The 27,726-nt window shown below is 34.0% G+C and overlaps 2 protein-coding genes across 7 annotated transcripts in view; one reads left to right on the forward strand and one right to left on the reverse strand.

The window, feature by feature from the left end:
• LOC116766203 (phosphatidylcholine:ceramide cholinephosphotransferase 2-like) overlaps nt 1-24,286 on the forward strand; it is a 57,416-nt gene extending 33,130 nt beyond the window's left edge. Inside the window, exons 1-2 of one of the 2 annotated variants that reach the window (XM_032655964.2) lie at nt 19,344-19,660; nt 20,292-24,286. In XM_032655964.2, the coding sequence (XP_032511855.2) occupies nt 20,318-21,640 (1,323 nt within the window). In that variant the 5' untranslated portion in view covers nt 19,344-19,660; nt 20,292-20,317 and the 3' untranslated portion in view covers nt 21,641-24,286. Of the gene's footprint in view, nt 1-19,343; nt 19,661-20,291 lie in introns of those variants that run through there. The other variant, XM_032655963.2, reaches the window with a different exon arrangement.
• LOC116766201 (uncharacterized protein KIAA0930 homolog) lies at nt 835-27,726 on the reverse strand. 5 transcript variants are annotated; one of them, XM_032655962.2, is made up of 10 exons: nt 27,333-27,723; nt 22,952-23,112; nt 21,696-21,878; nt 15,220-15,318; nt 9,956-10,096; nt 6,071-6,196; nt 5,689-5,814; nt 3,832-3,985; nt 2,391-2,540; nt 835-2,318 (listed from the first exon to the last, which is right to left on the reverse strand). In XM_032655962.2, the coding sequence occupies exons 1-10, from the start codon at nt 27,439-27,441 to the stop codon at nt 2,278-2,280; spliced, it is 1,290 nt and encodes a 429-aa protein (XP_032511853.1). In that variant the 5' UTR covers nt 27,442-27,723; the 3' UTR covers nt 835-2,277. The 5 variants fall into 5 exon arrangements, with proteins under 5 accessions (XP_032511853.1, XP_061378951.1, XP_061378950.1 ...); XM_061522967.1 differs by lacking the exons at nt 21,696-21,878; nt 22,952-23,112; nt 27,333-27,723 and adding exons at nt 2,621-3,214; nt 18,743-19,060; nt 19,158-19,292; XM_061522966.1 differs by lacking the exons at nt 21,696-21,878; nt 22,952-23,112 and adding an exon at nt 2,621-3,214 and having other exon boundaries at nt 27,333-27,726.

The raw sequence follows: 27,726 nt of genomic DNA on the forward strand, positions 1-27,726 counted from the left end.
TTGGTATAAGAAAAAAAAATATTAATTATCATTACGTAATCGACGTAAAAACATCCAAGAATAAATAGATATGACTCCTTTCGGTTGTAATTTAACCACAATGACTCCCTTCGAATCCCGAAATATGGATATCATTACCTCGGTGACACATACACCTTGGCTTTTCTAAGATACGGTGATGTTTGTGACTATTATCATTTTCTTACATGGGATGGCTTGAACAGTTCGCAGAATCATAGACATGATTTATTTTCGATATATACAAGCTAATGCACAGTATACCAAAGGATCTTTTTAAAATTGAAAGTCCTAAATCATCGATAATTATCAAATTGGTTAAATATTTCGTTATCAAAATAACATACTCGAATGTCGCATTGATAACCTTACTTTCAAGTCGCTTAATACAAACATTGATAGATTATTCCTTTAGGATCTCAATGACATCAATTTAGTCCGTTATTCGGCTATTAAATATTTGAAATCTATTCTCTTACAAAATGTCTACTATTGTCGTACCGGTGAAACTAACTAGTTGACTTATTACTTTAAACGAAAATATGCCTTAAATAATGGAATCAAATAATAATTAGCCAAGTGCGAGTCGGAATAGCTCACTGAAGAATCTGTATCAATCATGTTTGTTCCCTGGCAGACCCTTAAATATTCATTTTCTTCTGTTTTTTTTTTTTTGTATTTGTTGTTATAGAGACAACATAAATACATATGAATGAATTTGACATGGTGACAGAGGGACAGATAACAAAATATTATTATAGGATCCCGTTTTACTCTTTTGGGTTATGGAACAGAAAATAAAATAAAACACATATAAAAATCGAGTATCATTGTTTTATCAAATCATAAATAATTATAATTATAAATACAAACTCCACTGAAACACTTCATTGACTAGAATAAGTTTGTTTTCATGTTCTCATCAGACCAAGCATATTATATATTACTAAAGTAAGGCAATGTTTTATTACTGGTAATTATCAGCTATCTTGACCGCTTCTTTGTACTCTTTGCATAATAGTAACTTGATTTATAAAAAAATATACATATATATATATATATATATATGTATATATATATATATATATATATATATATATATATATATATGTATATATATATATGTATATATATATATATATGTATATATAGGAATGTAAAGTATCAAATTCAAAAGAATATGTCAAATCTATATATAGTTATAACCTTTCCAAGCGTTCCTTTACACAAAATACGTTCTCGCACTTCTTGTGATTATAAATATAACGTATAATCAATTATTTAATTACGTGCCTAATGAAATTTGCTTTTTTATAATTTTACATACACATATACCGACACAGTAAAATGATGATTATGTTTCGTTTTTACACAATATAAAAATCATGACTAAATTACTTTGAACCTTCAATAGGACCACAGCATTATCAATTCACTCATTTCTAGATTACATAAAGAATAAACAATTAGTCTGAAATTAAATTAACGGAGTAACTCATTACACAGTCTCCTCAATGTTCGCAGACAATAGCACAATATAATAACATCAATGCCATGTATAATGAATTATTATTTATCTGTATCCGGAAGACTCATAATTGTGGTTATTTACTGCCATAATCTATTTGATGTATATAATATCCATTTATACATTCACTCCTAATAACCGGAATCCGTTTTCAGACATTTGATTTTGAGAATAATTCACATTAATCACCTTTGACCTTTCACCTTGATACATATTTTTAAACTTATTTCTAGTTCCTATTTTGACACTTCATTATCAAAATGGGGGAAATATCTCGAAGACTAGCGCCATCACAGTCCGTCATATCTTATCGAGGTTCAAACGTAAGTTTGCGCATTTGCTCACTAGGGGCGCTGTTGTATTAACTGAATCAATTAATATGAATATTTCCTGTATGTAATATATTATAACAAAAAAATAGAATTGCGTTATTGTATTTTTTAATAATACCCTCTATCTTTTTATACTACGAGGTTACATAACGGTTGATTTCATTAGCCTTTATAACATTCTATCCTCTATTTTAATGAAATTATACGTTATAAAAAAAAAAACATTAAATATTCCAACGCACGGGAAGCAATTTAAATTGAATAATAAAAGAATAGTAATCACATAACACATCTGTAGATTAATCATTCTTTATATTCGAGAATTTCCGGTTATTTAGTTTATAATAAAATTACTCGAAACAAAATTCTATGAGTAGTTGTTTTCCACGGGACGCTGTCTCAGAAGGTCAGGATGGGTTCCTCGCGGTGGTCCAGAATATCTGTAATGCAGGACATTGACTGGTCAATTATTGGACACGGCCCCATATGTACTGTCATAGTGTGTGGTTCACCTTTGGCTATACTCCACCAGGGCAGTGTGACGTATGTAAGGAACGCGCAGAGCGGCGCGGACTGCTGTCTCCGGCCCTCCTTCCACAGATGGAAGGTCTGTGTGAAGCCGCGCATCGCCCATAAAGGGTTGTAAGCTCCGTCGTCCAACTCTGAAACACACAGAATATAACTGACATATGGACGGAGGTCCCGGGCGACCGGTGCCTGGCTATTCCATAGTGCTCGGTACCGGTGAGCTTGCGTCGTGGCACGTCACACCAGTAGTAGATATCTGTTCCGTCGGGCGTGGTCCGTCGAGGAGGTAGTGGCGCGTTTCGGAAGAGCACAGCCGCCACGCCGCGACGCCGGGGCAGCGTCACGTAGGCCCGCGCCCCCGCACTCCACGCGCCACCCGACCGCTCCCCGTCCGCGCGGCCCTCGCCCTCTCCCTGGGCTTGGCTCGGCAGCTCTTCTTCTCCACGAACCGTTAGAGGCGCCATGCAGGCGGGCGGACGGCGCGCGGCGGCGGGAGCTGGTGCGGGCGACGATCGTCCATCCAGGCAGCTGGCGTCGCAGGCCAGCTCGCACTCTGTGTCGGGGGGAGCAGGTCGCGAGACGCGAGACGGTAGCGGCCTCAGCGGCGGCGGCTGAGGCGCGGGTCTGACGGGCCTGCGGCGAGGGGACACGGTGTGCAGACACCCGGGGGACAGGTCCGGCGGGGCTCGACGGTACACGTCCCTCATGTCTCCCTCCCGCCGTGAGCCGCCCCCTCCTCCCCCGCCGGCGCCCGCGCAGCACGTCCTCCACCGCACCGAGGAAGCCCGCCGCCCGCGACCCGAGCGCCCTACGAACACCCGACAACGTTACACTAACGAGATACTCTTTTAAAGTTACGATATATCTTTATAAGGGCTGATCAGTTATTTCTCTCGAAAATTATTGAAATGTCTCACACAGTTATACTATGCTTCTAAGATTATTCAGAGACAGCAGAGAGACGTTAAATAGATCGATATTAAAGAAGTTAGATGTATGCTAATAAGACTGATGGAGTCACATATCGATATATAGATTTTAGCAGATACAACACTAATACAGCCCTGATGAGGCGCTGTCACGAGTGTGAGTAATGTTATTATGTAGTGTAGGAGTCTGGTCGAGCGGGCGCGGGCCGGGGCTGCGGGCTTCCTCCGGTGAGGGGTGAGGGACGACACGAACACGAACAGCGAAGTAACAACAGAACAGTGCGAAACAATACGACAAAGACGGCGTGCGTAGAGTAGAAAACGATCGGAGTACACGTAACATGAAATATTAAGGAGTAGCGGCGCGGTGAAGCCACATACAGAAATTCATGAAGACGAAACATGTCTGGTTTACACGGAATCGAACAGACAACACACAGCGACACATCCACAGGCCATATTGAAGCTAGCGGCGTATTTATTATAATATCATTACCGTCTCTCAAGTCCCCGGCTTCCACCTCAGCGAGTCCGTCAGCCAGAGCATCCAGACCCTCGTTCTCAGATCGGCTCGTGTCGTCTTTATCCCTCGCACGCCATCCGCCACGCACGAAGTGATTCAGGTTGGCGCTGGGGTCGCTCAGGCGACGCTGGAACCGAGAAAACAATAATATATTATTTTACGTTATCCCGAATAGTTCGTTTCATAGAATTTGTATGAAATTAAAAAAATATGGAAACTAGAGTGATTTATAGACACTTAATTCTGCATAAATAAATGTTACCATGTAATATAGCGTTTGATTTATAACACATTCTTTGTTCGTAACAAAGAAATGTATATAAATATTTTATGATTAATTTTATCTTTAGATTAAATCTTTAACCAAAATGGCTACAAGTTAGTCATTTAAATACGATTTGAAACACGTTCAGCCAATCAAGTGTAAACAGTTTTGTCATCGTGTTGTCTAATAGGTACTTCAGCTACCTTGTTAGCGTCTTATCGACGATCAACATCGAAACATTCAAACTGATAGTGGAAATTTATCTCGGTTGTTCATAGAGGCGACTGAGACAAAAAATTATTAAAATGAAACATTCCATAATGATCACCGCTGATGAATTTTTACTATTCTTTTCTATGGCTAGAAACGTATAAAAAATATCAATTGATTGTTTCATAATCTGATAAGATATCAAATATAGTATTATATTATATATTAATTGTATATAACTGGCCAGTGTAACTGTTCATACAGATTCAGTATCAGAAGTTGGCTCTGTGACAGAACTTGACAAACAATGACGACGGTTTTAAGCAAGTCCACACAAAAGAATCGTTCAAGGTCAAGGGTGATGAAAATTTTATGACAATCACTATTATATAAATGGCAACACTGACAGCTGTTAAAATTATATATATCCTATAAATAATCTATTAGCGCCTTTTTAAAATCAATGACCTGTTATCTCGTTACCATTTTTTAGGTGGTAGGGCCTAGCTGTGGTCAAATTACTGCAGCTCGAATATGGGCTGGCTCGACCGGGGAAGTACCACCCTTTCCCTTTTCCTTTTTCCCAACCTTTCCTATCCCTCTTCCCCAGATAAGGGTGGCATCCGCCAAAAATAATTTTGCGGATGTCCATGGTCGACGATACTACCTCCATTAGGTAGGCCGTCTGCTCGGTTGCGGCCTTTGTCTCAAAAAAATAATAATCATACAATCACGTTCAAGTGCTGAACAGCCCATGGATGTGCGAGGACTTGAACGCTGTTCAGAGTGGTTGTGAGAAATCAATGAGTTATTTGGTCAAATAATGATAACGATATTTTATTGACACTCAAATAGATTGATGTTATCAAGCAATATATAATCGGGCGATTAAATTTTATATCATACGACGATAAACATGTCGCAGATGAGAGCACTCGAAACATTAAAAAGGGGGGTGACAAGTGACACTTCAATTTAAATGGAAGAGGTTTAAAATTTCGACTAAAAAAATAATAAAAGGCATTGTTTTAATAAATATCGCTTACATCACAAAAATTATTATATATCTGAGATCTATAAATATGGTTACTATTTTATTATTTTCAATCAATATGAATGTTAGGGTCACGACCATAGACATTGTAGTGCAAGTAATTTCCGGGCGAACTCCTCTGAAGTAGGACGGCCATTTCACATAAGCAGTTCATGTTATATGTGACAGATGCAATCTATTTAATAACATTAAGTACTAAAAGACAAGACCCAACCTTCTCATGTTTGTTACAAAACATTAGGTCAGTCGTACACGTGTCCATAGACAATGTATTGAGCAATTGTCGTAACGTGTTTGTTACCTGATGCCTGTATAGGAACAACTCGTCGGGGTCGTCTTCGAAGTCACTGTCCCACAGCTCCGGACCTAACCCTGGCTCTGAGCACGGAGTGTGTACTCCTGATGAACGAGCTCGAGATACAGCCACCTGACGGACAAGACATGCATGATGATGCTCTTCTATGTTATCATTTTATAAGAATGATTGACATTATTTATCATACTCTGAAATTCATACAATATTCGCTTAGACACCAGTTTCCTGGCCGTCTTATCGAGATATTATCTAATGATAGTGTTCTTTACTTAATCGACATTATAACAACATTAGGAACTTGCGCTACATATAACTAATAAATAAATAATTGTAAGTATGTGTGTTTCATCGTGTGTGTGTTGTATACCTCAGCGTGTCCCTTCCCCCCTGGTCCTTTCATACGCACGAACTCGCACCTGGCCGCGGCGCCGGCTCCCCGTCCCAGCAAACCGAAAGACATTCGCTGAGCAACCTTCGTAGACAACGAAGACTGCTGCTCCGTAATAACATGAAAGAAATATTTATACCATTCTATTCTCATATAAATATCATCAATACAGTTGCGTCGTATTTAGATTGCAACATTATAACGCTAACATTGTTGGTACGCTCGACCAGTATCAGATATATTTAATTGATTTAGGACTTTGGACCGTCATCCGTACACTGAATAAATTAGAGCAAATGTTTTACGGCATACCAATTCCTTGACAATTCAATATTATCATATCAATTTACCTAATCCCCCCAAAATAAATATTCCCAAGGAATACATAAAAATTAATTATCTCTTACTAAGTCTAGAATAGAATATAACAACACTAAAATCTCTGCGCCGATCTTTGAAACCATAAAAATAGTTATTGCAATACAATAATTTTTATTGCCAAATCAGTTGCAATAAAATATTTTACGATCATTTTTCGTTTTATAAAATATAATGGGTATTAAATTACACTTTAAAAACTTATGTTTATCAGTAATTATTGTTTTTATATTGAAACTTTTATCAAATACATTATTTGATATTGTATCTATATCATATCTAAATCCTATCTTCTATGCTATTATATAAAAGAAATATTTAGGATTTAGAACAAACAAAACGTCTTTTCGTATTCATGTAGTTGTATGTACAAGGTATAAATTGAAATCTTAAGAGATTTGAAAAAAAATTACGTGATCCCTTAATAAAGGTATAGTTATGAAGCTGCCACGGAGATTTCAAACCTTTATAATTTATATAGTCCTAAAAACAATAATTATATAAAGTCCAATCGAAATGAAGCAAAATAAATAAATAAATTTAATAAATTATTAATTTAAATGTATAAATATAAAAATATTCAGTACAACCTTCAACTTTTGTGTCGGTTAATAAAAATACCTCCAAACACGTTCAGCTCCGAGAACCGAAATAATGTGATCACAAAATATAATTTTAATGTAATCGAGAAAAAAAAAACGAGCAAAGTTTTAGCATATTTCATGAATAAAGCTTGGAACTTAACGAGGTCAGAACAGTTGTTGGAAATTCTGTAGCTTACTTACAGACGCAGACATTAACTTATTGGAAGGTTACATTTGTATGAACGTTATTTCAATAAAACAACTTTTAAAATTTATGGAAGTTAATTATATAATTTAAATATAATGAATTCTTATTAACCCAACGAGGTCAAGAAAAGTCGCGCGAATAAAAAATAATGAAAGACTAATAAAAATCATTTGTTGCTGAACGATGTCACATGACACACTCAGCCGATAAAAACCTCGTTTGGTTTTAATCAACAACCAATTGTTATATAATATATGTACATACAACACAAGTAAATAACTGAAAATTATGTATTCTGAGTTGCGATGTTACGTGTTATTGATCCACCTACATTTATATGAGCATTTCATTAGTTTTAAACAAAACTAATATAGTCTCTCATACGATAAGGTATTAATACAAGTTAAAAATATATATTCTGTCGATACTAGGACACGTGGTAATGTCGTATAGAGGGTTCAGTCAGAACTGTCATTAATATGGCTCCATCCATTACGATTGGCGTCTAGCCGACGCGTCAATACTTGTTGATATTACACCCTCCACTCACTTACCAACTCTATGTGACACTTGTCTAAATTTATTAAATTATTCAATTCATCACTCCCATCAGTGGGGAATGTGTACACTATATTCATTCAGCCGATATATAAATTCTTTGATTTAATCTATGCTTTAAAATCAGCCAATACCTTCAATCTATGTGCCAATCAATGACAGCTGACAGCTTAACGTTATAGATAATTATAATTGATATTTCCTCTATTTGTGAATGAGTTAAATATAAAACTATTATAAATCATTTTAATCAATTAGCTACCTCATTAATATTTTGTTTAAGTAATAAAACTTAGCATCTAATAAAGACAATACTATCTTAACAATGTGACGTCATGAGTTTACGTACATCTGCCCTACATTTCACAGTCTTCTGCCCTATCGGTATGTCGAATAGGGGAGGAATTAATTGATAATTATTTTGAATTATTTTAATAAAATGTACAATTATTCCGCAAGTAAAGTTTTGTTTGAAAAACATAAAAATCTTAGAATCAATAATAACAAAACGACAGTTTAAGAAAAATATCTCTCAAACATAAAAATGAAAAAAACAAAGGGAGTTTTCTCTTGGTCCGCTATAAGGAAATGTTATTGTATTATGGAAACAGCAAGAACTATAAATCATCCCCTGCTTTCGGAAATCTATAAATCAGAAGTTCTTAGTTCACAGTGGGGGGTATGTGACGTCACGCGTTACAACCAAATTTCCCTGACCCATGAACCTTGGCTGAGCATTCTAAGTTTCATTGACGAGAGCATACTTTATAGAACAATGGTAACTCATAACATATTGATTAGAAGCATTTATTTTAATGTATCTGTCAACAAACTATCTCTTCGGTTTTGTCTTCATTTGTTTAAACACCAATACTGTATGAAGAAATACTTTTCTTACTGAATGGCCGTCTACGGGGTGACGTCATCGTAGCCCGAATAGAGCAGCCAATTACCGCCCACTGGTGACTTGTGGCCCACATTCTATGATAATGCTGTATTTATCTAATTTAATTCATTAGGACTATTGTACATCGTTATAAAATAATGATAAGTGAAATTATCTTAATTACTTTTTACGTGGTAATCACTTACTATTTGTTAATTAAAAAAAAATTCTAGCATATAATATGTATTCTTTCAATACAATAATAGCGTTTTCATTGTTTTTTTTATATTATCCATAGCTAAGCACGTCGTAAACATATTTATAGTCCATTCGACGTAAAAAGCAAAGGTTATTAACCAAACAACGGAGACGTAACGATTTCAACTTACGTGTTATGAATATAATTAAATTGAAACAAATATATATATATATATTAAATATGTAATGAGTTCGTTAATGACTGTAGTTCGACAAAAAAAATCTCAATTTTTCCAGATTATTCCGATGACATTAAAATTTAAAATGGTTATTAAAATGTATTTTTTTATTTATCGAAAATTAGAGCGTCTTCAATTTATCGGAATATCATTCATGTCTCACTGAATGACTTATTTTTAATATTTTAACATACAAAGCGATGTTTATGAACGATTTTCAAGGACAAGTCGGTCGGTCGAAAAGAAGAAAATTTTTAATTCTACTTCTTTTATTGTGTGTTATACTTTGACAATTTATTGCGATGCATCTAGTAATTTCATTGAAATCACAAAAATTTCGCGAAAAATATTTTTCTATTTACATAAAATATGACAAGTCTCTCAAGCAATCAATCTGATAAAAGATATTCTACAGTTATCCTGACTTTTAATACAAATATATATTATCTTCTGACGATTACGACTTAACAGCGCCTTTATCGAGTGTTCGGGTGTATGGAAATATACAAAATTATCGTAACAAATAATTTTGATAAACATAAGATTAATATGAACTTTGGATTATCATAAATTGTGATAACGACAACAATGCCTTCAGCACATGTTTGCATCGTTACACTAAACATGGAGGGTTACCAGTTTTTCATTAAACCTACGCTGATGCCATCATGTGGGAAGGTTTATGAATGAAGAACAGAAAATTCTTAGTTTGTATTGTATGTTAAAGTGGAGTAAGGGTGCAAACGTCACTATTTCAATAGTCAAGCCGTAAAATTATTTTGTTATACATAGCATTATTTAATCACAACTTACCCGGGCATCGTAGACCCTGGTGAGAGCGTCGTATCTTATCGATCCAAGGAAGATGACTGCCTGAGCGGCTCCCCCCCGTCCTCGAGCCACCAGCTCCACGCATACCATCTCACCATCTCGGACAACGATGTCGCAGAACACCTGCGTTCAGACCAGCATTTTACACCTATATACTCTATGCTAAAAGATAGAATTATCATTCATAACACGTCACACACATATGACCTCGTATCAAGTCACATATGAACTCGTGGAGGCACACGAAAAAGAAGCGTTCAAACCCCTTCAAAGGTATATTAATACTTATATATGTGAAACTAGCAACACATTAGTGTATGAACAATAAACTGCACTATTATTACACATGTTTACCTTCCTGAAGTTAAACGTTAAGCTTCCTCTCAATGTGAATGGTTATTTAGTTACAATCCAAAAAGGTTTGATATAATTAATCTTAATCGCCATCTCTTAATTAATATAATTATAATCAAGCTTTTATGAAATCCATTTATCATGGTTGCCCACACATTGTTATCAGCTATTCGTTTTATCTCATCCAAAGTAATATCGATAAGAGAAATTCTTATCTCGTTTTGCCGACTCGAGAACAATCCGAGCACAAAACAATCCAACATGCGACAGCGAAATTCCTAACTCAAAACCAAGTCCGCCGAATACAATTCTACAGTACTCAATATATATCAATGAAATATGCATTGCATTCGGAAAATTCATATTTTATACTTATTTACTACAACCTATTACAACATTTTATTACTTCAACATTCCATTTTAGAGTAAATATTACTGTCAAATTTAATGACACTAATGTGACACAAGATGGCGGCGCAATAACTTGCTACGTCACTTCGCCGGTGGGAGTTAATAGTGGCGTGTGACGTCACCCGTGTGAATCACGCGATCTTTGGACGGAGAGCAAGTTGTACAGAATATGAGGAAACATACAAATCCAATGTTTATTCCAATACTGATTCACTATCAAATGTACTGTGCTTACATCATAATCTATTATTGAAATTTGCAACACTGGTGATAATATGATTTACGCTGATTCACTTAATTACGCTAATGGCATTCCAATAACTGTTCTAAGTCAACAAATATTGGAATGCTATCGGCATTGTTGAATACAAAACAAAAAAAAACTCAGGTTTTCATAACAACTCTTTGAAATTATTAGATGCAATTCATATTAAAAAGTGTTCAAACGGCATCACAGATTGAAAGAATATGAAAAAATAGATTTAAAAATTATTATATTCCCCCACTACTTATTCAATTTAAATTGACTACAAAGGTTGAGAGGATCTAAAAATATAAACACAACATTTATTCTAAAATAGTTCGTTTGTCGAGTTGAGGTTTCTTAAATAACTCTTCAATTCACCTCATCAATAGTTATCGTATGAACTTCGTCGAAAATACTGCATGTATTAACCGAAATGACTCACAAATCAGCAAATCAATGACCGCGACAGAGCTCACGATAAACGATAAACTCCGAGAGCATCTTGCCATATTTATGACCAGCAATGGACAATCAAAGCTGTCTTCGCCTATCGGGACGACCATCAGATATTTCAAGAGCGCAAACACCCGTCAAAAGTGCATGTACTCGTATTGATGTTAAAAATCTAACATTTTTAATCATCAATACACACGAACATTTCTTACAATTTTCATCAATTGTTAGCCACGAGACCTTGAGCAGATCGTTTTGAGTTTAGAGCCGAAATAAACATTGTTGTTTTTAGGAGTTGTAAGCATTTCGCGGCCGACCGCCGACACATTGGCATCGCCTTCGTCTTATTTATTGAGGTATTTCCGAACAAATCAATATCAACAATGTCATTTCATGGCCGATGTACACTTTTTATAGGTAATTATTAGCAAATATTCACAGACAGTAATCTTTCAGACTTGCTGGCAATCTAAGTTAGAGTTTGGTTGTATTTTTTTTAATTAGAGCATTGTAGTCGGAAAACATGAATCATTCGAACGCTGGAGGCTTTCCAATCTTTTAACTGGGCTACTACGTTGCTCTTAAACTATAGTGTAATAAGCTCTAAGAAAATGATCCACTATCAGAATTCTGGGCCTACACTCTCGGGTATCTCGCCTACATGTCCTCATTGGCGACACTGCCAGAATATCCTTATAGAATTCTAAAAAATAGCAGGAAGCCAAAATTTTGAATCCGTCAAGATAATATTACGTCTCTTTCCCTCTTTGAATTAAGGTTTTATTACATAAAATCTATATTAGATATATAGGTAACTATTGAGCATCTGTTTTGAAATGCTTTTGATAGCACTCATTCCACTCTGTTAAGTTTCATTGAGATCAATTTTCAATGTCATAATCAAATATGAATATAGAAAATCTCTTCTGACTTTAGTTATTGTCTTTACTAAGCCTAAGTTATTGTCTATTTCAAAACAAATAGTCATAAACAGACAGCTTAATTAAAGTGTAATGTCAGGTAATTAGTAAACTATTTATACACATCACAAACATAAGATGGAATTAAGAAAAGAATTAATACTTATCTGTGTTTTGTTTATTGAATATTTAAGATAATTTAGGTATTGTTATTCATTGCTTTGATTTTTGTTCATATTTTTTTAAATGTACTTATTTTGTCTAATCGTAATAATAGTGAGTAATTTTAATTTTGGCTCTTTCCTGATGAAGCTATTAAATCGATTTTAATGATACCTAACAATAAAATTGTTCATACATATTAATTAAATATATATATATATAAGCTTTCATTTATATACTTTATATTATATAATGATAGTATAGGACTAATGGTTGCCCCAAAGTAACCGAAACGCCGGGAGTATGCAGGTTAAAATAATAAAAAAACGAGCAGTCAATCCGAAAATATTACTTTTTTTCTATTATATATCTTCAAGGAACAGGACGCAACTATTGTATGAAGTCATATATTTTTCAGCACACATTATTCACTCCTTTTGAATTCAATTCCGAAGTCAAAGCGGACGATGTTTTTTATAAATAAAATTTTATTACAATTTTATATATGATGTTTGTTGGGAGAATATTAGTCTAAAACAACTAAAAATACTCTTAGAGAAATTACGTACTAATATTGTAAATATAGAATTTATTTTTGTATCACGTTATTCCACCTTCTGTATTTATTCATAGTGAAAACTCGTATTGTATTTTTATAAACGATCAACTATGAATAATGTAAAATATGTACTCATTTCCTTTACGTCACTATGGCATTGATAATAATTTATTTGATGATTTTGTTGTAAATTTTTCATTAACTCGATTATCATCGATTATCTCTACCACGATTAAACATTTTCTAGATAAATATATTTATTCATGTTTTTCATTAATGTCAATATATTTATGTGTGAAGATTAAAGAACTGTAAACTATGTAGTTTCACGATTCAAACTCGTGGTAATTCATTTCTGTGACACATCGATTCCGTTTGTAAATATGAACACTTGTTACTTGACAATGTAATTAAATTTATACATAAAAATAACGATTTAAAACCGTAGTAGAACAACAATCGTTCAGAATTATTTCGTTCATTTTATGTGGTTTGGTTGGTCTAAACACTTTAAATTCCCTGAGATGAAAAGTTTGTGAGAACTTGTGGTACCATCAAAATTGTAGTATTGAAAACGATCGAAGTGTTGTCACAACTCGGTCGAGTTTAAAAACCAACTAGAATTATTTTATTTTTTAAATCGATTATTTCCACTTTCGAATATTCATCAATAAATATTCTGCCTGACTGTTCGCGATAAACGGAAAAAATACGCACCGATTATTATCAAACAGTTATCACCACACGATAGCGTGATTCTCGAGGAAGGTTTTAGTATATAATTTGTTAAGTTTTTGTATTTACTTGTGTGTACATTAACGATATTTGTTAAAGATATCGGGAAAACATGAGCCGGCTGAGAGCTTTTAACGAAAACGCTGCCTAAAGTCTTTGAGATATAACATATTAATATATGCTGGAATTGTGTCTCTTATATAGGTCTACAGAAAAGTCCGCTGTTGCATATGTCTATACCTTAAGGAAAACATACTATATCCATTTTACAACTTTTAAAAAAATTACATTTCTGAAGCCCTATTGGAAAGATATTTACATTAATACGGTATTAAGTCTTATCAAAATAAATTACTTCGTTTTCAAGCCTACATCAGTATCTGTAAATTACTTTTAAAATCATTTAAATTGTGTGTACCATTTGAAAGTTATCATAATATAAGTTTAATAATTCTCAAAATTAAATAGGCAATTAAATATTTTTGTAAAGAGCCTTTGCGAAGCCGGGGCTTGTACCTAGTTTTATATAAACTCGTGATTTAAAAGTAAATATTTTATTTTATAAAGGTATTTTATATTTAATTTTTGTGCGTATATTTAATGTGTTATATTAAAAAAAGAAACATGATTCAAACGCTCTCAGTATTATATCGGATTAGGGCTTCATAGAAAATTATTGAGTTAAGTGGAACATATTGAATCCTGTTAGAGATGAGGTAAAATTGTAGCATAAAATAAGAAACTTTCTTTCAAATATCTTATTACATACTATTGAGATCAATATGAAAATTTTTATATATTATATACTACTAATAAATTTACGTAAAATCTTTAAATAAAGAGTAAAATATAGACTGATTGTAGTTACACGAATAAATATTCATATATGAAACACTAAACTAGGTTTCCTGGATAAGATCCCATTCATGCTGTCCCGCTTCAACTGCCACGATAACAACCGTTAGAAATAGTATTGCATTTCAGCTGCACACACACAGGCACACATACTAACACAAATACATTGTACAAACATATCCAAACGCACACATACGAGACGGCGATACCCACACGTGCAAACCACGATCATTTGCGACCCGCCTATATATAAAGAACGAGTTACAAAATTGTTGTATCTCCCAGAGTCTCAGCCGCTGTATTTTTATGATACAGTACAATTATGTTGTAAAACAAGGAAATTAAAACTTTGGCAATATCAATTGGCAATCATTCTGAAGGGATTTCAAAGATTGGCCAGAGTTGTTTATCGCCGTCTCGTCAAAACATTTAGCTTGTGGTGCCAAAATTAATGCTCACTCAGACATTGTTTTAAGTCTACAAATATAAATATAACATCAACTATTCGTCACATACATATAAATATAATAAATGTAATAAAAATATTTACTTCATCGAAGTTGTCCACCATGAAGCAGATGTGAGGGTAAGTCATCTCTTCGCCTTCCCCCTTCGTGTCCATTTTACGTCGGCTCGGGGAAGCGTATACCTGCGCAGAAAAAAATATATAACAACACCCACACATGTTAACGCAGTGGGGTTTAAAGAGATCATTAAAAATGGAGTCCCTAAGGATAGTCCGTATGAAAGAAATTCCTTGTTAAAATGAGCAGTACACCATTAATTAGCTTCACCAGTGCGATTTATTACGCTACAGAGCAAAACTCTGTCAAGGAGTCAACGACTGCTAGTGTTCGACGCGAACAGGTATTACAATCAAAATTGATTTGTTATAAATATTCTCACTTCGAGAAAAACGTACGCTCATTCCACTTTTGAATATAAAACTTGTGTTGAATTTCGCATACAAATTAATGATTTAGCGAAGTAGGTAATGGAAATTAATCGTTTTCCTTGTAAACATTTTAAAAGGCAAAAAACACGAATAAGAGCCAAAAGAGCGCTATATTTTATATGAAAAAAGAACAAGATTTTTTTTACTTCCGTTTGGAATTTACACTTCAATTTTAAAATACCGTTTCATAGTAAAAATATTCGATCTCACAGAGTCACAGCCTCAATAGAATCCCTTTATAAGGTATAAAAGATTTAATCGAGGATTGAATTTGTAGTGACATTGACGAACACTGTTCCCACGTTTGTTTTTTTTTTGGCGACAATCGACCTTGACTTAAGGACGGTAAGACGTGACATCACAAAAAGATTTCCACACCCCATAAACGAGGCACAGGAATTTGGAAAAAACCTGCAGAGCCAGTAAATTTTAAAATAATATTATGTGTAAATCCTGTTGTTATGAAAAAATTACTCAAAATATTTTTAAGTTTGATAATAATTAAAGTGATTATGATAATCCGATCGTATTCTAGCATTTTTATTACAAGGGCAATGTTTTTGATAACATTCGTTATTTTTATAGCGTAAATAGACAATAACAATCACGTGATAAATATGGAGGAAAGATTGACGGTTTTTAGGCTTGTAAGTTGTAACAACATGCTCGAACCAAATCCAGCATTGTAAGACTACATTTGACAAGAACTTAATACATTATAGTGTTAACGTAACTCATTGCTTGAGAAACGGTAAACTTAGATGTTATTATGTGACAACTTATCGGTTGTCGTGTTGCTCTGGCAACTTGTTCTAAGCATATAAGCGTAAGTTAAAAAAATGGTTTTGTTAAATATCAAAAGCTTTGGCTTAAATAGGTACTTTCGGTTATAGAAAACAGCATTGTCTCAAATCTCAATTACCTCCTCTGATAGATAACTTATATTCATTTAATGATTTAACCTTATAATAATGATTGCTTTATAACATTCGCACAATTTCTTTAAATAACAAGCTTAAATGTACTAACATGTTAATTACGTACTAGTATTAATTTAAAGTTAATTTCATAAAATTAATTTAATGAGATATATTCAATAATAACTATTCATAAATCTCTCTTAAGAAAATTAAAATTCTAGAAGCGAATGCATTCATAACATTGCGAAAGGGTTTGCGAGCCGTTACACAATAGGATGACATTCGACCTTGACCGCGGTCTGGCTGTTTAGGATATAAAGTACAAAGATATATGTATATATATAAATATATATGTGTGCGTGTGTATATAATGTACATGTATATATGTATGTTATTTTTAATTAATTAATGGTTTCGTATAGGTAAAAAGAACATAATATGGAAAAATCCGGTATTGTATCCACTCAGAGCCATCCATGTAACATTACACCAATATCAAATCCTTTTTATAACAACGCATGCAGTTCTAACCCATATTTACCTGAGATACGGTTTATAATAGTGTGTATAATTTGATCTTGTTTGCAGCTCAAGTGACGATATGTACAAGTAAAGCTACAACATTCACATTACGTACACACGAAACCGTGAAACACTTACGAGTCTAGACGTTCTATGATAAATAAAACACAACACAGAGTCGTTACAATTCAATTATGGCATGGCTTCTTCATTTGTTGAGTTAAATCGCCGTATGCACCGCAAATTGCCAGCTATTTCTTAGAAAAACTAACCTTGTCTTGTAAACAATGTGAGGTTATAAATAAAAATCATAAAATACTTGCTGTTCAATGGCATTGTCACACATTTTACGGTCTGACATAAGGCATTTGTATTTAACGTTTGATTTGAAAATAAATCAATATATAGATATCTTTTTAATCAAAACAACGCTATACTATTTATAAAAAGCGACACGGTCACCACTTTCTACTGTTCATACGTATAAATAGAATTAAAGTAAATTTATAAATTTGTTGTATATCTGTTTGTTCCGCCTAAACTTGGAAACGGGTGGATATAATTGACTACAACTATAATAAAACTGATGTTTAAAGACAATTTAAGGTTATTTCAATTAAATAAAATTACTTCATTACTTCATAATAATATACAAAAATGTGGGTAGTATAAAACATCAAAGTAGTCTGGAACATCAATGTTTTATGAAAATAAATATTTTTATGCGTCACCTACGTAGGTATGTATGTCACATTTAAGTGGCTAAATAATTAAGCAATTTAATCTTATATGTACATAGTAGACCTTACAGATAAGAACTAAGATCATACCAAACACACCAAGGTCAAAGCTAGATCCGCTTTAAAAAACCAAACAGGCAAACATTAACGACATTTTTATGATAAGTTTATAAACACATAAAAGTAAAAATTAATACAAAAACTAGAGATCACGTTGGTGCAATACAGATTTTATTTTCCACTCCGTAAGAAGACAGCTGCTAGGGACGTTTTAACGTACAATTGAAAGTCTTTAGAGAACGGCACCCTCGTTTTACCGACTGCACGACAATCAAACATAATATAAAGATTTTTCGATAAACAATCATTTTAAACTTAGTTGAACTTTATTCCTGTGAGTTATCTGTAAGCTTACAACAAGTTTCCGTTGTCACTTCCGTAGGGATAGTTTCCCATATTAAGGTTGGTTAACAAATGAGAAACGCTTCGTTTGTTGTTCGTTACAGACTTGTGGCAAGCATGCTGTTTTCATAATAACCCAAAAAATAATTATGATTCTTATTTTATATCAACTTTGAAATTAAATTAATATAATAAACCGGTTCACTATTGATTCATAGTTGAATAATTTCCACGACATTCTAGAACGTTATACTCTGCATAACACAATATAAATACTTCATGGGAGACTAATATGATTTGACCTCTGTGTCGCTATTACTAATGCCGTGATGTATTTCAATGATTAATAATAAAAAATAACTATTCGGTATCAAATTTGTCCCGTCTGCGAGGACGCAGTGTGTGTTTAACGAACCCAACCGTTACGTACGACAAATAAGTCTATTAAACACATTAAATCTTCCATAATAAACTTCCATCAATTAAAATTCCAACAGCGCTCTTACAATTACTGTACTGTAAAATATTGCTCACTTATTACAATGTCCTCAAGAGGAAAAACAATCCTTGCAGTTCCGTAATATTTATTCTCATTTTAAATAAAACTTAGCAAAAAATATACAAATACATGTATATGCTACAATAGCATTGTTTAACTGTCCCACATTGAAAGTGCAGTGAACGCGTGCTGCGATCAATTGTTAGTGAGTAGTAAGTTTATCACGAGAATAATAATAATGAGCTACAAAGTTCACTGTTATCACACTAGAATATATAGTACATAATATCAAGATATTTAATAGATTCGATTAAGATGAATTATCGTCTTTGGAGTTCCTCAAAAATGTGGTACTATAAAATATGTAATTAATCGGAATGTTTAGTTGATAGACAGGTTCGAGAATTAAGATTGTGGTAGGGGCGTCGGCAAGCCTCGGTGCACGTGTACCGGGTCGTCCGGTGCTCCAGCACCAACGCTTGCCGACGCCCCGCCGAGGGGGAGCCGGTCTGTGACGTCACTCGCGTAATCATTTCATTGAGCCGAATACGGGCGGACGAAGCCGACGGCACACGATCCGCTCCGCCGCCACACTGAAGCCGAGCTGCGATCAGTGTTATATCGTTTCTAGTACGCGACTGCCACTTTCCGAGTTGTTCCGCTGACGCCTTTAGTCACGTAAAATTATATTCCCAAAGAGATCGAGGCCGCGATCCGGTGCGCAGTGTAACAGTGGTGTGTCGGTTGGGTGATACAAACCTGATAGATAACTCCACGCATGCCTAAAGTGTGATGTTTGAGACAGTGTATTGTTGCGACCTCATTTACCCCTGAATTCGCCGGACGCAAGCTGCTCAGGCTTTCTATCGGTTGTACGGAACGAGCGACACTGACTACCACTGAATCGATGAGAAGACGCGCTCGGACGGAATGACAGCTCGCACATTGATCGAGTGAGTCCCGATAGTTTAGATCTTAGTTGTTACATCCAAAGTTAAGAATATAACGCGCAAAAACGCTTCGTCATTCAATAAATTATTGTGTTTGGCGAATGCATCTGGGTGGCCACGAGCTCGACGCCAGCGAGAAGTAGCCGCCGACCCGAGCGACAGTCATGCGACAAATAACGAACGTTAATTAGCAAATGACACAAAAGAGAGCGCCCTCCGTCCGCCCCTCGTGCTTTGTGACCGTGGATATGGAGTTATTTACTGTACCGTCTCGAAAATACGTCTCTATTTGTTTGTTTACGCATTCAAAATATCATAATCTACAGTAAACGTTTTAAGCACACCCAAAACGTATATATTTTTTATTAATCACAAATGCGCTTAATATTCTAGAATCATAACAAGTTAAAAACATACTAAAACCGGTTTTCCTTTCTGTACACGAGAATATACTCTTACGTCTCTCGTAAAATTAAAACCAGATCCGTGTTTAAGCTCAGATAAGACAACGTACAGCGATAAAATAATATATTTTTGTTGTTTACAAATTGATGTGTACTTTAAATTGCTCGTGAACCTATATTTTTTTTTATATGCTATATATATATATAATATAAAAACTCTTTAATTCCAGGCGCAATTCAATCCAATGGTGATTGGATGACGATCTCAACACGCTCCCCGGATAAGGAGCCGTCGCCACCCAAGCAGATCAACTTCGCTGAGCCGCTGGTCGAGTCCGTGCGTGTATACCTTGTAAATGAGCTGCCTACAAAGCAGCTAGCGCTGGTGCAGCGCGCACCGTCGCCCACCACACCATCCCCACCACCATCTCCACGCTGCCATGTGGACATAGCGACCTCCACAGACCGTGAGGATATCAAAGGCATCAACTTCGAGGCACGACTCAAGCGTAATGACCTAAATAACAACGCATCTCGTCGCAGAAACGATAGGAGAGAGATGCCCAGTCAAGCTGAACTAATGCAGCGGCAGCCGTTGCTGGCGAGGGCCGTCAAAGCTGACGCGCCACAAGCCACTACAGATGAATCGGATCCAGATCAAGATCATTCACCTCAACGCACTCACGCCGGAGACTTTATGGTAGAAATACCCGCGGGAACGGTGAGAGAAGAAAGATACCCGAAAGAAATATGGAAAACAATACTATCATTCTTCTTCTTATTTCTGTGTGTCTGCATAAATATGATGTCTCTATCACTGGTACACGAGCGTCTTCCGGACCGAAATACGACGCCGCCTTTGAATGATATCATACTAGACAACGTGACAGCACAAGACTGGGGTTTAGCTGTGTCAGAGTATCTGATTATGATCTCAACAACGGTAGCCATGATCGTGGTTGTATTTCACAAGCACCGATTCATCGTGGCTCGTCGCCTCTTCTTCATTATTGGCCTATTATACTTGTACAGGTCCGTCACCATGTTTGTGACGGTGCTGCCTGTGTCAAGTAAGACATACTTCTGTAGTCCGAAGAGTAATTCTACAACACCCCTCCTCGTTATAAAGAGAATGTTTTATTTAATATCAGGGTTCGGACTGTCGATCAATGGAAAGCACACATACTGCGGAGATTACATATACTCCGGGCACACAATGGTTTTAGTGCTAAGTTACCTGATCGTGGCAGAATATTCTCCAAAAAAATTATGGCCGGTGCATTGGGCTATGTGGGGTTCGGCTGTTCTCGGCGTATCATTTGTGTTATTAGCACACGGACATTACACAGTGGATGTTGTGATAGCATACTATATAACAACTAGATTATTCTGGACGTTCCATTCACTGCTCGTCACGCCACATCGAAGCGGCAACGGCTACAACCATTACATGATACAGCGAGAATGGTGGTACTGGCTGTTCACCTACCTGGAGCGGAACGTGCGGGGGCCGGTGCCGCGACGTTACGACTGGCCGCTGCCCTGGCCGCGCACTAAGCTGTTCAGTAGACTCAGCTAGTGACGCGCCCGCCCGCCGCCGAATTCCCCGCCACCGGAGCGGGTATGACGCTCACCTTTTGAGAATGCCGCTTCAGCACTTGCAGCTCCTTGGGGCTGGTGCGGGTGCAGATGGCCAGCGTGAGCGTATAGTCGAACTGGTGCACGATCAGGTTCAGATAGACGGTCTCCTCCCAATCGATCTCCGGGTCTCCGATGGGCAGCTTCTTGGAGTCCTTCCGAAACACCTCCACGTCCGTCTGCGAACGAAGAGGCCGGCCGGGCGGCGGGTGAGTCGAAAATCTCGTTGCGACGTATCGTGGTACGAGCCAAGTACCGCATTGTGACAATGTGATAGCCTCTTGAGGGCCCGCTCTAGTTCCCTAACAGTAACTTTTTTCTTAACCAGCGACCTCGTAGGCTTTTAATGTTAAATAGTTTAAGATATGGTTTTTATTTGACAAAGAACAATAATTAATCGATCAATTATGTACTATCAACTATTGTAAAGATTTTGTTTTGTAAATTGTATATTTTATAAGTGGTTATTGATCTATCTCGAGTCTAACAATTATCATATTTATAATCAAAAATGTACTGTGATTAGTTGGATGCGTGGTGAGTGTGAGTTTCTGTGTGGGTCTGAAGTCTGAACAAATGTATAGGTTGCGACTTTCACCTCAACATAATGCATAATATGTGTGTAATAGCTGCCTATTGTAAGAAAACATATTTTTATATCTTTCAAATAAAGTACATAACTGTTGTTTCTGAAGGCTTGTATTTCCAAAGATTTTCCTGATTGATATACTAAATACAGCATCTATAATCCAAATGGTGCTAACTCGAAATCTTTTACTTTAGAAATTCACCATACCCTTGTTACTTAACAAATCTTGGATAAACACTACAAATATTTGTATTGTAACAAACTGGAAATACTGCACAAACAATATAGAAGGTATTTTTATAAAACATATATTTATTACTGAAGAAAATGAAAATTGTATAGAGTATCTCTTGATCTGATGTTAAGATCTTGTACCTTGTATAGCCTCTATTTGTCATATGTACCTCTGTTATATGTTATGTAATGTGCTTATGTGACATCCAATCTATAAAATTTAAAATTGTACCACATTATAATTTTTTCCCAAACGCCAAGTAAAAGATAGCGATTAAATTTTGTAACAAATGTCATATAAAAATTACGAAGCCTGTAGCATATTGGATATTTTTGTGATCAGTATTTTATTATTGATTTACCTGTGTGTAAACAGAAAAAAATGTCCCAAAATATTTTTCATATGATTGTAACGGGCTCAAATCTTACCTCGTATTTAGGCAAATAGCGCGACGAGCCTTTGACGTGACGCTTACGAACAAAGAACAGTAGATCATCACAGTCGATGGATTGCTCTTCTTGGAATAGGAAATGCCTCACGAAAAGATCTGTCCAATAAGTAGTTCCTTGAAGCACCACGAACCCAGAATCTGTAACATAGCTCGTTAACACAGACTTAACATTGCAGTTTCCACCATGTCACAATGGTACAAGTGCTTGATCATTGGCAGATCTTTTTTTTTAAAGTGATATAAATATGCTCTTATAAAATATGTAGTTGACCTAGATTCTAGGAATTTTAGGTCTCTTAATTTTAAGCCTTGTGCCTTCGATGAAAGAAAAATTAAAACCTTAATGTTCATTAAAAATATTATTAATCTATACATCAATGCAAAATGTCTAATAATGATAGAATGTACTCATAGGTATTATAGTGTAACTTATTAATGTTATATGTTAAATGACTAGCACTGTTTGTCAAAAATGTTTTAAAATGATATTTAAGTGAGGCACAGGTTAACTAAAGAGTCTGAATGGACCTTTTTCCCTAACGGGGTTTTTTTATTTTAAGCATCGTATGTTCTCGAAGATTCCATGAACTCTAACAAGCTGAAGATGTGAATACGAAGTACAATAGTTTTTTTAATTTTAATTTGTACATATTGCCAAGATATTTTCACATCTAACAATGGTAGAGGTTCGAAATTAAAGAATTTATTATGTTGATTATGTATATATATATTAATTGTAATTTATTAATATTTTTTGTTAATCTTATAATTAATGCACTACAACAATGAGTTTTTTTGTATGTTAAAAGAAGTTGTACTTTTAACGACACTACTTATATTTATCTGAAAATCTTTAAATCATTTCAACAGGATAAGACGTTTTTGTACTTTCTTATTGTATTTGTGCACTGAAGGCAGATGAATTGAATTTGTATACTGTTTATAATAAGCTAAATCCTGAAAGTTGTTACTCGGGCCCTTCAGCGGGCCTGAATTGAATCCACATTCCAAAACAGCGATTAATTTGCTACGAGATGAAATTGCAAGCCGGCCAAAAAATACTTTTATATTCGAGGGGTTCCGAATATCAACGGATTAAATAGATGTAATATTTTGTTTTTAATATTATATACATATATACACATTTATATGTATATATGTATATATGTATATATTTTAATTGTGTTCAGGATCTAAGCGTTTCGGAATCCCGTGTGTGAACATTGATAGTTGTATGTCTGTTTGTGGAATAATACTACTTGTTTATACCATTGCTGTTGTTTCAAAGTTCAATAAATGTTTTTAATATAAATGGTTTTTTTTATCACCCGAAATATTTCTAATGATGTCACCGTTATTATTTATTATGCGCATAATATAAGAATAAGAGAATAAACAACAAATCAAGGAACTACTGAATGTATTTTTAAAATTTTAAACATTAAAATGAAATGTACCTTACCTTAATTTGCATATTCTTTGAGTTAAATACTTGAAGTTTACAAAGTTATAAATTAACAGTATTTAGGACTACAAATACATTTTTATATATTTCCTGATTGTTTGAAAAAATTTCGATCCAAGTATAATTCAGATCGACGAATTAAAGTATTAAGAAATTTAAAAGTTTAATTTAAAGTAATGACTACTTTCTAGTCAAAAGCAACATGAAAAATGATCACAACTCATGCAAAGACAGACATTATACATTTTAATTACCTACTTATATATATAAATAAAATATATTATATACATACATTTATATTCAATAAAATATACAATTTTATGATATTCATTAAATTTATCTTATAAGGAAATCCATATAAAATAATTATTTACGTCACTGCCACATTTCCTGGTAGAAACATAAAACTGTATTTTTAAATTTACACCATGACTATCATATCGTATCATAACTATCATATAGGTCTTATCATATTGCATTACAGATGTACACATATTTATTGATTTGAATTAAATTTTTTTCTTTCGTCGTAGAAAACGTATTCTTTAAAAAAGTCGGTAAAGGCTTGATCTAACTAACGTACCTATAAAATTGTGATCTCTGTTTCGTTTATTTCATTCAGAATATGAATAACCGGATATAATTTAAAGCAAATTGAAACAAAATATCTTTTGTTTACCTCAGAAGTTTTTCACATCACTAAATCAAGAGTTCTAATTGACGTCGTAGGATTATGTTAACTAGTAACTAGGAATATTAGAACTATCGGTGTTAGATATAAATCTATTTTTTACTAAAAATTATTGAGAAAAATAATGGAGGTAAAAAATACTATAATGGTTATGGCTTGCAAATTAACAAGTCGCCTTACCTTAAATATTGGCATTAAGAAGTCGAATTATTGATTAGTCAAAATACTTGGGATTTACACTTAAGAAACATGAGAAAATCAGTTTCAAAACGACTATGGACTCATCAGAATATCACATCTATCTTTTTATAGGAGAGTGAACTTGACCTGTGTGGTACAAAAAACAATCGCGTGAATTAAGAATTTACAGGAATCAAGAAGCTGTGCTTATTAACTTACAAGGGACTGTGATATAGCAAAAGAAACTGATAGAACAATTGCTGGTCTGACTGGAAGAAGAGACAATGGGATTAAGAAGGAGAAAGAGTAAGTAGAAGTTATTTCATATGCAAGATACAGATTTTTAATTTCATTTCAGATCAGAATGAGGATAAAAAAATCATCCCAGTCTATACAACAATCAAATAAACACAAGTTATTTAATATTTTTTATATATGTACATACATATTTAATTTATAACTTTAATTTGTAACTAAGTATTACTAAATAAGTATTTGAAGGACTGGTTAATGGTTGAATGTTAAAAACAATATATTTTCTGATGATAAAAACAAAATGAAGTAGATAATTAACAAAAACCTTTTGAATGAATGATTAATGAGTTTGTTAGGAATTAATAAAAATGTTCTTCTCCTGCGATTTTATTTTATAAGTCAAATTTGAAATTTTTTACTTGCCCTTTTATTAAAATTTATCTACTATAAAAGGTGATACTAATATTTTTTGGATTACTACTAAATATTAGTTTCGTTTAAATGAATACCTACTCACAAGTCTCAGATCTCATTACTATAAAAGGTATTGAAATATTGTGCAGTAATATTCAGTTGTGAGGGGCATCCTATTTTTCGCCGTAAAAATTTAAAAAGCAATATTTTAAGCCATTTCTTAGCCCTTGGGCTAGTAAAAGAAATATGTTATTTAAGATTTTTATTTTTTCATCTCATCTGTATCGACTTTCCGATATTGATTACTCACAAAAACATATTAGGACAGCATTTAGAAACAAATGGTGGAATTTGTGTATTTACGTTTTTTTTTTCCTACTTAGATCTTTTTTATATTACATATATGCAAAAAAATATGCAAAATGAAGAATTAATAATAGAAATATAAATATTAAAAAAAAAATCTAAATTCTTTCTTACTATATAAACAAATGCTGTCAGCTCTGCAGCTATGACATTATAACTTAAATAATGGGCTAGGTTTTTTAGATTGGGCCAAACAAAACTAACTAGTTAACAACCGTTAAGGGTTTGCTTTTATGAGCATTATCAGAAAAAACAATTATAGTATTTTTTATGTCTCTTAAATGGAAAGAAAGCTGTTTCTGTATTTTTATGAGATCTTTTGAGATCATCAATACACTAAAATAGTATTTTATCATTATACTAAGACTGTAACTACATATATAGTTTATGTTTGAAATGTTAACAGAAAAAATTAACTATTTGTGTATAATTTTTTTTAAAACATACATGATTATCTAAATTCCAACTTGTTCTGATTTTTGATTGGTGCTCAGACTTTTTTTTTCATTAAAACCCATTAGCAATGATTGAGTTACTAAGTATTAAAACAACAATTTTTTTAGTTTATTTGTACATATTCCCAAACATTGTCTTTTACATTGCTCTTGGATATGAATTAACAAAAAAAAAGGTTTTGTTGAATTTCAGATTAATCTTTTCCACCTTAGGTCCCATCTATTTAATTTAAAGTATATTAATTAAATCTAAATCAGACAACCAAACTAATATTACGAAAATTTCATATATTGAATGGAGTTACAACATTGGCTAAATGTTACCAATAAATAGCAACTTCATTGTCTTAAAACATTTTATTTATATATGTATTAAATTAATGTTAGTAAAATATTAAAATTTATAGTTATTTTCCAGTAGACTGTAAGATTTACTTTTCTTAAATATTAAAAATGTTTATGAACGAAGACAAAACGTTTATGGAAACAACGCAAATATCAGAAGTGTTTAGAAAGGATGTGAACGACTTACCATCCTTCATCAACTGACGCATTTCCTTCGTGCGCTGGAAATTAATCTCCTCCAATAATTGTTCCAGCATGGTGGCGTTCTGCAAGAATGTAGAACCGCCCAGGGCCATGATTTATTTAAATACAAAAAATCCCCGCGAAACGATTTACTCAAACAGAAACACTTCATATGTCAACACATTTAAAGTCAAATTCTAACTGGTATGCTACACCCGCGGAGACAGATAGATTGTGATTATCAAGTATTATTCTTTTATAGTTCAATAACAACATTCATTGTAAATAATATAAGAAAATGATCATAGAATAAGAATAAATTATGATGTGCAATTGAAAACGAAACCGAAATTGATTTATCTGTCAATCAGTTAAACAATTACTTAGTGACCATTGAC

Source organism: Danaus plexippus, chromosome 15 (genome assembly GCF_018135715.1).
Source record: "Danaus plexippus chromosome 15, MEX_DaPlex, whole genome shotgun sequence".
Taxonomy (NCBI): domain Eukaryota; kingdom Metazoa; phylum Arthropoda; class Insecta; order Lepidoptera; family Nymphalidae; genus Danaus; species Danaus plexippus.